Consider the following 14,904-nt stretch of genomic DNA (forward strand, 5'->3'; position numbering starts at 1 on the left):
TGTTGACCTCTTGTCTTTCACTGGGATATATCACATCATCAACAGAGTGCAAAATAATGCTTTTATAAACAGTATCGTGCTGTGTGTCACCACATTTATTATCTCCTAGTTCCTGGAGATGTGGGTCTAAGTCGGGTACTACTGGATGCCTGTGTAAATAAGGCATGGGTTAGATGTATCAGATAGAACGTACCTTGTGCTACTGTGCGCATGTGCCTCTTTCTGAAGAATATTGGCTTATGGAGCAGCAGCTGTTTATACAGATGTTATTCTAAAGGGATCTTCTGCTGATACATAGTGTGTACAAACAGTTTTAGGTTCTCCTTAGTCTATCTGTGTGATAGCTGAGCTCTTGAGTAACGGAAATGTCTCCTTTCCCCTGTGTACTGTTTTCCTGGGAGACTTGATAGCAGAGAGACTAGAGTCAACAAATCTAAGGCAAGTGGTAATGCCGAAATTTTATCGCTATTACTTTGTCAAACAACTTTCTTGATAGTGCTCCTGGAAGAGGTTCAGAAAAAAATTGGGCAACACTGATACTATAATGGATAGCTATGCTTTCTTTGTATTGTGGTGATAAGCAGGTTTTGTGGTATTCCCATACCTCCTGGCTTATCTTGATCAGCTAGCTGAGTGTAGAGCTAAGCGTATGCCACTTCCAAGGATCCTGGGAATCATTTGTTATGGTTCTTTACATAAATATTAATGAAATTGTTTTACTACTACCAGGTTGTGACACATAGTGCAAACAGACTATGCTAAATGCAAGGAAACTTAAAACCTTTTGGTGTAAAAAATATTTGTTTCTGCTACTAACTGTAAGCAGTTTGGTCTTGACACTCTCACTATCTGCAACAACTTTACTGATGTACAAGATGCATGTTAATCATCTAGTTGCTGTGTGGTATACTTGTAGAAGATGTCTGACAAAAAGGCTTTTGTCTGGAAATCACCTCAGGCTATGAAATTAGTTCTTGTGCTCAAAGTCTGCACACTAATGATGGTTGCATCTGTTAGGTTTGCCTTGCAGTGGCAAGACTGAGATTCTTTGGACCTGGAACTTCCTGACTCCTGTAGCCACAATTTCAATGGGCTCAGACATGGATTTGACCTAGGTCTCACTCATATGATAAACTATTTGTCAGCCCATTTCTCACTCTCTTCGCTGTGATGTTTGAGTATAAGCATTTTCTTTCTCGTACTCCAGCTGCTTCTTTACCCTCTTCTGCAGTCAAGCTATAATCCTGTGGTTTTGATATTGCAGGCTGTTGCCATGGAAATAATGGTGATTTCACGATTGAAGTGCTGTAAGCACTGCAGGAGGCAATGCAAAAGGTGGTTGGCAAGAGATACAGCGGGGGGGGGGGGGGGGACAGTTCAGAGGAGTGGTTTCTGAACCTGTTTTTTAGGGGGGTTCTGCCCATTCTCTATTGTGTATTTTCAGTGTGCACATGTATTTTGTTCTTTTCAGCCTTTTTTTTTTTTTTTAATGTGATTTTTTATTAAAGGTTACTCAACAATTTCATGTATTCTTACATTTTTTGCAAAGGTTATTACAAAATATTGTCCTCAAAATAAAAATACCATGTTTTCTTTGCAGCTTATATTAATTCATTTTTTGACAAAAGGGCAAAAGTTGAGATCTAAGCATGGTCTGTTTAAGCCATGTCTTTAGCCTGAAGAAATCCCTTTTGGGGAAGTAGTTTTTTCATAAATAGTAAAGCAAGCTGAGAACACCATGACAGGCATGTACATTTAAAGCTGTCTGTGTGACTGACAGCGTTAAAACTCAGTATATTTATTTAATTTTTAGTGTGCTCTGCATAAGGACAAGTTTGGTACTGAAGATGATCTTACGCAGCATCTGTTCTTAGCATTATGTTGTGATTCCACGTCCATATCGAAATCTTTTCTCTAAATTAGGTCCATAAAGGTAGAAAGAAACTTACTGGAGGAAATCAGCTTTGTTTTAACAAGAATTGAATTGGCAGCTTAACAAGCTAAAGGCCAGTGGCATTCAGAAGAATGATAAGTTTTGATACTGTGTGCTTGAAAGCATCAAACAGCAGCCTTTTTTCCCTAGCTATTTACAGCAACATTCTGCTGATTAGTGCAGTCAGAGGGTAGATATTATCTGCAACTTTCAAATTAAGATCTTAGAATTAATTTTCAGTCTTCGGTAGAATGTAATCAGTAACGATGGTGACAGTGAAGTTTAAGCTTGGGTTGGTTTTTTTTCTTAAAGATAAAATTGTTTCAGCCTATCGGATGCATTAAAATGATCTAGGAATTGCTTTTAAAATATTTTGATCTTTTTCTGCTTGGTGGTCCATAAATGGAGATAAAAAGATCAGCTGTTACATATGAAAGGGAAATAATAAGGAATGTTCAACATGACTGTGGCTTTGTTGGGCAGTGTTATTAGGAAGCCAAGTTCATAAGGATAGGTTCAGTCCCTTGATACTTTACTTGTGTGCATGGATATAGTCTACATGTGTGCCAGTACTCATATCTGAATTTCACAAAAGCTCTGTAAGAAACTTGTGCATAAATTAAAATGACAAAATGAGCCAGAACTGTGTCTGTAGGGCCTGGCCTGAAAAGATGCTAAGTATCTTATGTTCTCAAGTCTAATTTAGAATGTGAGCATTTGATAGTACTGAGTTATATATAAATCAGACCTTTACAATAAATCAAAAGAGACTTTATTTTTTCTGAACTGTATTTTGTAGTAAATACTGATTTTTGTCATGTAATGTTTCTTGGTGCCAAATAACTTTTAAAGTGTTGCATAATGGCACATTTCTACAGAATTATATTGAATTATATTTACTTTATGCTTGCTCCAAATTTGCTGCATAACTGAAATATTTATATTTTTTTATGTGTGAGATTGGTTATAAAAATTTTCTACACTAGTACAATACAGGTAGCATTTACCTTCTGTCTTAAGAAGAAAAGACTGCTCATAAGAAAGTCAGTGAGATGATGAATATACTGATGATAAATATTTTTTTTACTCCTTCCTGGAAAGTTGTTTAAAACTCTTGGCAAGGATCCATTTAGCTACAGGTAGTAGCACCTGATTTATGTACAAACTCCTCCATGATAAATGAAATTGAAGACCTGGACAGCAGGCAGGTGTTTCAGTGCCTTATTGTCTCTGTTCCTGTTACAGGTGCATGTGACAGCATTGCAGTGATGAGTGGAATTTTAAAGAGGAAGTTTGAAGAAGTTGATGGCTCCTCACCTTGTTCCTGTGTGTGGGAATCAGATGATGACATTTCTAGCAGTGAAAGTGCTGACAGCAGAAGTAATGTCCATCCATGCACTTCTGATCATTTTACTCGTAAGTACAAAAGTGGTGTGTCAGGCATGATGCCCCTTTTTATACAAGCTCTTTACTTGGAAGAAGTGTACACTATCTGCTTTTATTTTAAAGCCTTTTTCTGTTTCATTATATTTAAAAGCTGACAGTGTGAGGAAGAACTTATTTCCTCCAGTAGTTGTTGTTTATGTAAAAATTTGTATGTCAAAGTGAGCTTCAGAGGAAACTCCGCTTTTATACTCTATCATTCACATCTAGATAGTGTAAAATGTTTTAAGTATATAGGAGAACATCTTCCCTTTTCACAGTATCCCAGTATGTTTGGGATTGGAAGGGACCTCAAAAAATCATCTAGTCCAATCCCCCTGCTGGAGCAGGAACGCCTAGGTGAGGTCGCACAGGAACATGTCCAGGTGGGTTTTGAATGTCTCCAGAGAAGGAGACTCCACAACCTCCCTGGGCAGCCTGTTCCAGTGCTCTGTCACCCTCACTGAGAAGAAGTTTTTTCTCAAGTTTAAGTGAAACCTCTTGTGTTCCAGCTTGATTCCTTTACCCCTTGTCCTATCATTGTTTGTCACCGAGAAGAGCCTGGCTCCGTCCTCATGGCACTCACCCTTTATATATTTATAAGCATTAATAAGGTCACCCCTCAGTCTCTTCTTCTCCAAGCTAAAGAGACCCAGCTCCCTCAGCCTTTCTTCATAAAGGAGATGCTCCATTCCCTTAGTCATCTTTGTTGCCCCACGCTGGATCCTCTCCAGCAGTTCCCTGTCCTTCTTGAACTGAGGGGCCCAGAACTGGACACAATATTCCAGATGAGGTCTCACCAGGCTGGAGTAGAGGGGAAGGAGGACCTCTCTCGATCTACTAACCACCCCCCTTCTAATACACCCCAGGATGCCATTGGCCTTCCTGGCCACAAGGGCACAGTGCTGGCTCATGGTCATCCTGTTGTCCACCAGGACCCCCAGGTCCCTTTCCCCTACACTGTTCTCTAATATGTAATTTCCCAACCTATACTGGAACCTGGGGTTGTTCCTGCCCAGATGCAGGACTCTACACTTTCCGTTTTGGTTGATGATGTTGGGGAAGAGGGAAAATCAGCTGTAACAAAGCTTGGAGGCCAGGGCTTCTGCTTGACTCTGCTCAGAGTTAAGAGTATCTTGTATGATCTGTGACAGAATAGCTGACCCTCTGCTCATTCATCCTGCCACCTAAGGCAATGCAACCACACAGCCCGCAGTCCTTTTCTTCCAAATACTACAGAAGTAAACAGAGAAGAAATGTGTAATTCTACCTGAGAAGATGTTAAATTCATATTTGATGTCTCCACGCAACACTTGAAGAAGACAAATCATTTTCTCTTCCAACCATCTGAGCATGAGTAGTTAATTTACAGCATATTTTTCTTTTGACTTCTCAGATAAGGTTACTGGTTAATAAACTCACATAATTTGTGGACTCTACATAAAGTCCTATATCTGCAGTAAACCATGTGTATAAATGAGTAGCGGCTTCTGACTATTAGTATGTAGCAACTAGAAGGGTGTCTTTCTCCCCCCTCCCCCCAGATTGTCTGTCTAATAAAGCTAGGCTAGATCTATTTGTGAATTACAGTCAGCAATAGGGTTAGCATAGTTCCTTATGCAGACAGGAAAAAAGTTCCTCAGCTTATGGGACGCTTCTGTACCACCTTCTCTTTGAGTGAACTTTTCAAAAGCACACTGATGACTTGGATGCTCAGCTGAGGGTGGTGGTGAAGGGGTTGTCCTCTGCCACAAGGGGACATCACAGGAGACTAAGCTGGAACCTGTCCTGTCTTTATCCTTCAGCTGAAGGAGGTGGCAGAGTGACTTGCATCAAGTTTGCAGAGAACCACACCGAGGGGAATAGTTGATGCCATTTAAGGAAAAGGTGCCATTCAGAGAGACCTAGGCAGGCTGGTGGAATGGGCTGACAGGATACACATAAAATTTGCCCTATGAGGAGAGGCTGAGGGACCTGACCTTGTTCAGCCTCCAGAAGGGAAAGGCTGTGAGGGGACCCAGTGCTGCCATAGGTACCATGTGATACCTATGAGGAGCTTATGCAGAAGGTAGGCAGGCTCTGCACATTGGTCTGTGGTTGGAGGGTGACAGACAATGGATGTAGATTGAAATGAGAGATGTTCTGACAATGTCATGAGAAACTTTTTATGCTGAGGACAGCCAGGCACTGGGACAGGTTGCCCAGAGAGCCTGTATAGTGTCTGTCCTTGCAGGTTCTCAAGACCTGACTGGCTAAAGCTGTGAGCAGCCTGGTCTGATATCCTAGCTGACCTTGCTTTGAGCAGGAGGTTTGATTAGAGGCCTGCTGAAGTAATTTCCAACCTGAATTATTTTGTGGTTTTATGTGCATCAGAGATTCAGCAAGAGCTGGAGTAGCATAGCTTATTCTTATTCCAGAACTAGGTTCCCTGGCAACCAGAGAGTAGTAGCAGCAACTGTGTGTCCAGAAACAGTTCGTACAGCGCTGTAAAGCCTCAACTAGACTGCATTTGGTCCTGTTCTGATAAATCTGTAAGGAACTTTGTTTTGCTTCATCAATTTACTAGCTCAGGTCTCTGCTAGCTCTAAGATCTATTTGCCACTTTCCACTGCCAATTTTGCATGTACATCCCATGTTCTGATTTGATACTTTCCATTTTGCTCCCTCACCTCTGTGCGTGCAGATGGCAGCCAGTACTGAGTGGTTTTGAGAAGCCTGGTTTTTCTCGAAGCTTCTCGCTGAATTAGAGTGCCGGTGGGAAGAACAAAGACTGGGATGATTTGAGACATAGGTAGATGTGATATGTCCCCTCCTCCTCCCCAGCTCATTACTCTGCTTTGATTGTGTTTGAGTCTCTTGGTGTTGGCTCTTGAAGTCTCCAAATTTAGTGATAGGATTTTCAGCATGGAATTTCTTCTACTTGGCAGTCTGCCACTACCTTTGTATACTGAATAGGCTTCAGGGCATGATGTAGATACATTTATTTTGCTTAGCTTTCATTTGTTTTCCATTTTTATGTGGTTTTTGGGGTTGGAGATTTTTGTTTTTCACTTCCATTGTTTCATTCTTGACAAAGCCGCAACCTATTTGCTTATGTTTCTGTAGGCAATGGCAATATTTTTAAATGCAGCTCAGTCTAGGTAGGTGCTTTTTAAGATTTTTGTGTGTGGGGGGGGAAACCCCAACATCCTAAAACTGCTCTGCTGCAACAGCAACCTTTATAAATCACAAAATAAATAAACCATTTTAAGTGCTTTCATGAAGTAGAAATAAAATAAGATTGAATTTAAGGAGCTTGGTTCTCCATAGTTGAATCTTTTACAATTTAGTGGTGTCAAAACAAAGCCATATCTACTTCTTTTTACAGTGGTGTTTATATAGGGTGGTGAAGAATCAGACCTATAGCCCAATAAAATGTAATATTTCACATAAATTAGCTGAGGAACTTCTGGCTATTTCCTGTTTGTTACCTTAAGAAAATCTGGTAATTCCTATATAAGTTTTACTAGCATCTGTTGTGGTTTTGGAAGTGTATTTTTATATTTTTCTGGGGACAGTGGGTTTATTGAAGTGATTACTGCAACAGATTACTTACTAAAGGTTTTTCAGAACACCTTTAATTGCATATTTTGTATCAGAATTCATTTCTTTTCAATCAGATACTGGTAGTAGTGGTTTTCAGATTCCTGTCTTCTGTTATTTTCTGCCAGTCATCAACTTCTGTAAAATCCAAATGGCAAATGTATTAACAGTCCAAAATCTCTAGATGTCAAATGGAAATCAATAAGAATAGTTGCAAAAACACATATTTGTGTGCGAAAGTTGCTGGGTTGGATTGTATAGTGTTTGAATACAGGGCAAAACAAGAAAACATGCCTTACTTTTGCAGGCAGCTCTATTTTCACTAGCATACATTATACACATAGTAGCAGGCTTTTAGAATATGTAAGACATGTTTGCTCTAGTCTTGTCTGAAATCAATGTCAAAGTCTTTCCTTTTCAGCCCACTTTATGCAGTAATGTTTTTATTCTGTGCGCATGTTGCCTGAAGTCTGGGCTCCTGCTGTGTGCCCAAAGCCACCCTACTGTTCAGAAAAAAATCTAAAAAGATTCATATAAATTCTTCTTACTCTTCTTTATCGGTATATGTGCAGATTCATTGCTTCTCCGATGGACTGCTGAGACACAGAACAGCAATCTAAAAAGTCCTCTATTATACCATGAGCTCCAGTAATACCTGTCAGTACACAGTAATTCTTTATGTAGTGGAATGTAATATTATAACATTATTTTACAAGATGCATGTAGATTAAGACCGTAGTTAATAATTCAACATTTTGCATTAATCTTTATATTTATTTTCCTGTGATAGCATGTTTTATTCAAAAATAAATGTTGGGCATAATCAAATCACTTAAATGATTACAGTAGTGTTATATTGCTTTTCATTTCCTCAGTGGCAGCATGGAAATGAATATGACTGTTTTAGCAAAGAAAGATATGGATCTGTGTGCATGTGTACACATATCTGCATATATTTATAGTTTGAAGAAAACATGAGTGCATATATGTAATTTGAAAAAGCATATATATGTGTGTTTTTGTACAAACTGTTATTTCTTTGGAATTCACCAAATCAGTGAAGTGATTTGCCTTCATTTGAAATGCCAAAAATTAGATCTTAGGAATGCTGAGAACACTGACCAAGAGTCCCTCCCATGGTTTCTCACACACATAATCAAATAACTTCAGTCCCCTTAAGCAGGGAGGCTTATATGGGATGTTCTGGGAACAGTCTGACTGCTGTTAATGTGGCCAATGTGTAAAGCAGGAGTAACAAATACTACTACTGTCCAGACTCCTACTGGATTATTAAAAAACAATAATCATATTTGTTGTTATGGGACTCTGTGCTAGATTTGGGGAACTGCTTGGTTTCCTCGTTAGATTCACTGAATCATTTTCAGCATGAAAACCTGAGCCAGGGGGCATTTTCCGTTATCTTCTTGTTACGTCATGACTGACTTCAGTTTAAACAGTTTCTATGACAACCGTGATTTTTGATTGGTGAAAGATAAAATGCCAACCGATTTTTCTTTTTGGACTGTACAGTATTTTTCCATCAAAGGAGCAGAGTGAAAACATCAAGATGCTTTTTGCTTATTATATTTGAATTGCTGCCTAGATGTGTATAGCTGTTTGTAGCAGACTCCATGTACGCTAATATTTCAGATAGAACAGGTGAGAAAATAGCCCTGTTAATGTTGCGGAAGAACTTTCTGGAAAATTAATGATAATTTGTACTTACAATTTAAGACATTCTTATTTTTCAAATCATATAGATATTTACATGGTGATACTTAAAGAAATGTACTTATCAAGACATGGCTTATAGCAACACACCAGTTGTTTTCTGAGATTCTTTGGCAATTTTTGCGAGTCATCAGCAAAATTATACTTGGGGCCTAATGATGGAAAAAAAGAGAGGGGAAGGAGCACATGACTTGCTGGATTGTAAGAGAACAGAGGGGTCAGAACTCAGAGGTGAATAATTAGTGGTTACTGGGGAATTACAGAGAGGAGCTAATCAAAAGCTGATCAGGGTGGGAAAGTAGCTTGTTGACTATGGCATGTATGAAGGAAAAGAGAGAAGGAGGTGCCCTGAGAGAAGAGGAGCTTGACAAGCAACAGAGTGCTTTTCAGTAAGAACAAGGAAGCGGTGGTAACAGATTTTACTTGGTAAATATGTCAGTTTGCAGAAAGCTCTACAGATTGGCTGGCTCGTAACTGGGAAAAGAGGGACAGCTAATGAACAGAATGAGAATGAACCAGCTTATCAAGATCAAAGGAATTTAATGTTCCAGCAGTTTGCAAATTCTTAGTGAAAGTGACTTATCCTCTGTGACTACGTTGATGTGTGTGGAACATATTTCAAAAACACATTAGAAAATTACTGGGAACTACTGACTGGGATTCTGTAGTGCTTCTGGATCTGTTCTGCGTTTATTAGTTAGAGAAAAGCACCTTGCACTAAGAATGTATGTATAAATCCTGGTCCATATTTAAGAGTATGTACTGTAAGTAGGTCTGGAACCATCTTTTGCAGGCAAATCTGGGATCCCTAGTTCAAAATGATGCTAGCATTATGTATGAAATGATATATGCTGATGGATGACTCTTTAATTTTTAGCAAATCTCACAGAGATGTTGGTTATATTTTGTCTTTGATTTGTGATGCAGAGTAAAAGTTAGATTCACAACTGGAGTAGTCTACCAGGTTGAGTCTTGGCCACTAGTTCTAGACTTTTTCTAGCAGTTGTCTCTAGAACTTATCACAATATGCAAAACAATTTAAATAACTCTGCAGACTAATTTATAGACCTAGAATGTGAAGCTTTTTTTCTCACCTGTGACATGCGCGTGCAGTTTTAGAAACACAAAATCATGATGACCATGGTTTTCTTTATAAAGAGGAATGTACCGAAGCCCATGGTCTTTAAAGCCCTTTGAGAAGTTCTTATTTTCAGCTAACATCTAGCTTGGATTTGAACTAGTCTTACCCAACATATTTTTTTGGAGAAACTGTAAGATTGGGATGTAGATGGGCTTTATTTTGGTAAAGACTTGCTCCATGGTCTTTGGCAAGTAATATCAGAATTCTAAAATGTGTTTCTAAGGGTAAAAACCTTAGATATCTTGAGTACTAAAAGTAGCTGCCCTGCTTTTCAGACATGAAGAAGCATTATGATAACTGTGAAAGCTGTGTGTGGCCTGATATCATTACATTAGCTTCTGTAGGGAGATCATTGAATCAAATTACAAAGGAGGGAAAAAATAATTTTTCTCTTACCAGTTTATAATAAGTAATAGTTTCATTTTTGCCTGAAAAATTTTCTTCATGCTTGCTTTCTAAAGACTGTGCTATCATAACATGAGCTCTTGTACCTAGTTGGAGTGTAACTGCCCCTTCAGCAGCTTTGTTTGAATTTGCTTTGTGCTCTTACAAAGAAGATAAAGCTTCAGACAGACTCTTGCAATATCCTCTCTTTGTATGTAATGCCATGTTTATGTTTAGTGTGTATTCTGCATTTTATACTGGTTTACAGCTTTTACCACCAGTCTTTAAAGATGGTTTTAAAGTGGTTTTGAAATTTAAAGCCAAGTTAGAATTAGTGCTTCTAACAAATTATATTGCCTTACTGTCCATTACTGTAGACTTTATAAGTAATTTGAGTATATAAGTAATTTCAGTATGTACCACCCTCAATACATGAGCCATTGGGGAGTTTTTTCTCCTTGCTGAACACTGCTCAGCTCTTCTTTGTTCTCACAAGCAATTGATTTAGCAGTAGGCACAACTGAGGGGAGTTAACACCAGCAGGACAGTGACGTAAAGGTGTGGATCATCTTTTAGAGGTTCCTTCCATCCAGTGCCTTGTTCCTGCTGGAAAGTTTTTTCCCTATCAGTTGATACTGGCTTCCAAATCTGTTGTTTGTGTTACCATGTTGTAAGAGATCTTAAGTTTTTAGCAGTGATTTGGAAACAGCCTTCTGTGTGGTTTGGGTTTTGGGTGGTTTTGGTTTGGTTGTGTTTGGGTTTTCTGGTTGTGTGTGTTGGTTGTTTCTTATAGACTAGCAGTTGTACTTGCAAATCAGAATTATCAAGCAGTTGTATGTTGGTACTTCGTGGTGAAACTGTACTCATGCTTACAGGAAAAATGCATCTGTATCTTCTTATCTGTGTTTTCAGAATTATCAACCTGCAGTAATCAAGAGTTTCATCTGTTGATTTTTTTTTTTTTTTATTATGTCAACTACATTTTACTAGGACTTTTTGGCCCTATTTGGCCTAGCCTTGGACCTGCTTAAGATGAAAACCTCCATCTGCATAATGAAAATACAGACAAACTTCCTCAGATAATTTACAGTTTTAGAAGACAGCAAGCTTTTTAGAGTGAATGTAGAACTGTAGAGAGGAATGGATCTATGGAAACTGCTGACCTGTGAGCAAAAAATTAAAGAACTTTGAAACATGAGGAAAAAAGGGTATTCTGCCTTCTGGAGCCTGTATTGGCTTATTGGCTTCTTGCTTTCTTCTTCCTCTGGAAACCAGCTTCATCTCCCACGTGTGTTACAGTCTTGCCGTTTGCTGAGATGTCCTGCTGCTCACGGCAGTCCACTGGTGTGCACCAAGCATGAAGTGTATTGAAGATCCTGATCCTTACAGGATTATAAAGAAACAGATTATCAATCCCCTTTAAATACCATAGTGACATTTTCAGCAGCTCCAGCTAGGGGAATATATACAAACTGTTATTTCTTTGGAATTCACCAAATCAGTGAAGTGAAAAAGAGTTACTTTGTTTGTTTTTCTTTTTTCTTTTTTTTTTTCTAAAGCTCTGGTGGAAACCAGGCAGCTTTCTTAAACTTTCTCTGTTCCGTGATACCTTGGTCTGTTTGAATTCCCAGCAATTTTGCTGTGGTGTCTTGTGTTCATCTACCAGTAGTTTTGAGCTTGCAAGAGTTTAAAGCAAGTGAGGGGACATTAATCTTCATTGATATTATTCAAGACTACTGATTATAATTCTTCTGTTCACTAAATATGTAGCATTTTTTGTATTTTGATTGTGTATGTGAATAGTGATGCTAATCAACTGCATTTAAATTGTAGTTGTAATAGCATTTAGACGTGTGGGTAGCATCCAGACCTCAAAGCTTGTATTTCAGAGTTTTCATATCACCTGTAACCAACCCAACAAACCAAAATAATAAAAAAAAACCACACAAAACCAAAGAAAACCACACAGCCAAACAAAAAGCAAGTAGCTGGTTTAGTCTGAGTTCACATAATAGTGAAATGACTGTGTTCTGAAGGGAAAAATCAGTTAGCAGTTGTCAAGTACATTGACTTGTGCTGTTATTTTGCAGGTCACTATCAAAGCCAATTACAGTATTATAGTCTTTTTGTAATGTGGAGTCTTTTGTATTTTACTGAATTCATCATCAATTCTGTATGCCCCAGAGTAAAAGTGGTGAGAAGGGGATTTTCACCATCAGACTTGACTGAAGACTCACTTTCTCCCAAGTGAAGCTTTAACTGTTATCCTTGGCTCCAGCCTTGTTACATGACTGGATTTCACCATGTGCTTGTGTGCAAAACAATATGCCAGCGTGTTAATTCCCACTTGCAATGAATATACTGAATGTCCCAGCACAGAACTCACTTTGTGCTTATCAAAGACAGTTTAACCTAATGAGTGCTTTCTGAACTCCTGTATTACTGACATTCAGTGGGTTGCTCTGTATAAATATTTTTTTCTTATTTGCAACTTCTTGTAAAGTTGATTGTCTCCATTTTGGAGACTCCAGGCTTGAGATGCAGATGAAGAGTAGATTTTTAGTACTGAAAATTAGGTGTTGTGTGTTGCTAAGTAGTTTATCTACATAAGGATATTATTAGAATCATAGAATCATTGTGGCTGGAAGAGACCCTCAAGATCATAGAGTCCAACCATTAATCTAACACTGACACTAAACCATGTCCCTAAGAACCTCATCTATGAATCTTTCAAACGCTTCCAGGGATGGTGACTCAACCACTTCCCTGGGCAGCCTGTTCTAATGCCTGACAACCTTTTCCATGAAGAATTTTTTCCTAATATCCAATCTAAACCTCCTCTGGTGTACTTTGAGGTCATTTCCTCTTGTCCTGTCACTTGCTACTTGGGAGAAGAGACCAACACCCTCCATGCTACAACCTTGTTTCAGGTAGTTGCACAGAGTGATAAGGTCATCCTGAGCCTCCAATTTTTTTGCAGGCTAAACAGCACCAGTTCCCTCAACTGCTCCTCATAAGACTTGTTCTTGAGACCCTTCACTCCAGCACCTCAATGTATTTCTTGTAGTGAGGAGCCCAAAACTGAACACAGGATTCAAGGTGGGGCCTCACCAGCAATGGGTACCGTGGAATGATCACTTCTCTAGTCCTGCTGGCCACGCTATTCCTGATAAAAGCCAGGATGCTGTTGGCCTTTTTGGCCACCTGGGCACACTTCTGGCTCATGTTCACCTGGCAGACAACCAACACCCCTAGATGCTTTTCCTCCAGCTAGCTTTCCAGCCACTTTTCCCTGTTGTGACCCAGATGCAGGACCTGGCACTTGGCCTTGTTAAACCTCATACGATTGGCCTCAGCCCATCGATCCAGCTGGTACAGATCCCTCTCTAGAGCCTTCCTACCCTCCATCAGAACAACATTTCTACCCAATTTGGTGTCATCTGCAAATTTACTGAGGGTGCACTCAATCCCTTAATCCAGATCATTGATAAAGAGATTAAACAGAACTGGCCCCAGTACTGAGCTGTGGGGAACACTGGCCACCAACTGGATTTGACTCCATTTACCCCTACTCTTTGGGCCCTGTTATCCAGCCAGTTTTTTACCCAGCAAAGAGTATGCCAGTCCAAGACAGTTTCTCCAGGACAATGCTGTGGGGATCAGTGTCAAAGGCTTTATTAATGTTTAGGTAGACAACATCAGCAGCCTTTCCCTCATCCACTAAGCAGGTTACCTTGTCATAGAAGGAGACCAGATTAATCAAGCAGAACCTGCCTTTCATAAACCATGCTGACTGGGCCTGATTGCTTCATTGTCCTGTATATGCCATGCGGTGGCACTCAGGATGATCCGTTCCATGACCCTGCCCAGCACTGAGGTCGTGCTGACAGGCTTATAATTCCCTGAATCCTCCTTCCAGCCCTTCTTGTAGATGGGCATCACATTTGCCAACTTGCAGTCAACTGGGACCTCCCCAGTTAGCCAGGACTGCTTATAAATAATTGAAAGTGGCTTGGTGAGCACCTCTGCCAGTTCCCTCAGCACCCTGGGGTGGATCCCATCTGGCCCCATAGACTTGTGCTTGTCTAAGTGGTGTAGTAGGTCACTGACAATTTCCCCTTGGATTCTTTGGGCTTCATTTTGCTCCCCACCCCTGTCTTCTAGTTTAGGGAGGTGTGTACCTGGGGCACAACTGGTCTTACTATTAAAGACTGAGGCAAAGGTGGCATTTATTTCGTACCTCAGCCTTTCCCTTGTTCTCTGTCACTGTTTCCCTCCCTCATCCACTAGAGGGTGGAGATTCTCCTTAGCCCTCCTTTTGTTGCTAATGTATTTATAGAAGCATTTTTTCATGCCTTTTACAGCAGTAGCTAGGCTCAGCTGTAGTTGGGTGTTGGGCTTTCTGATTTTCTCCCTGCATAACTTCACAGCATCCTTGTAGTTCTTCTGAGTTGCCTGCCCCTTCTTCCAAAGGTTACAAATTCTCCTTTTATTCCTGTGTTCCAGCTGAAGCTCTCTGTTCAACCAGATATTAGGGGATGCTTTTGAAAATGTTAAAGCAGGAGTTATGTTTGAAAGTAACCTAATGACAATTGCAAGCACTTCTTTAGCTCTTTCTTATTTTAACTGAGGCATGGCTGTATTTGTACATCACTTACTAGCAAAGAAAGCAGCCATAGGCACAGTGGTCATCTGTAGAGCTATAGTTCAG

General features: G+C 39.7%; 1 protein-coding gene across 10 annotated transcripts in view; it reads left to right on the forward strand.

Moving 5' to 3' along the window:
- The window catches only part of CSRNP3 (cysteine and serine rich nuclear protein 3), a 107,816-nt gene that overhangs the window by 26,429 nt on the left and 66,483 nt on the right, over positions 1 to 14,904 (forward strand). For 9 of the 10 annotated variants that reach the window (XM_065069701.1, XM_065069691.1, XM_065069699.1 and 6 more), the window contains exon 2: positions 3,179 to 3,349. The exons of the other annotated variant lie outside the window; for it this stretch is intronic. In XM_065069701.1, coding sequence (XP_064925773.1) covers positions 3,202 to 3,349 — 148 coding nt within the window. In that variant the 5' untranslated portion in view covers positions 3,179 to 3,201. The remainder of the gene's footprint in view (positions 1 to 3,178; positions 3,350 to 14,904) is intronic. 10 annotated transcript variants of the gene reach the window in all.

This window comes from Columba livia, chromosome 7 (genome assembly GCF_036013475.1).
Source record: "Columba livia isolate bColLiv1 breed racing homer chromosome 7, bColLiv1.pat.W.v2, whole genome shotgun sequence".
Classification (NCBI taxonomy): domain Eukaryota; kingdom Metazoa; phylum Chordata; class Aves; order Columbiformes; family Columbidae; genus Columba; species Columba livia.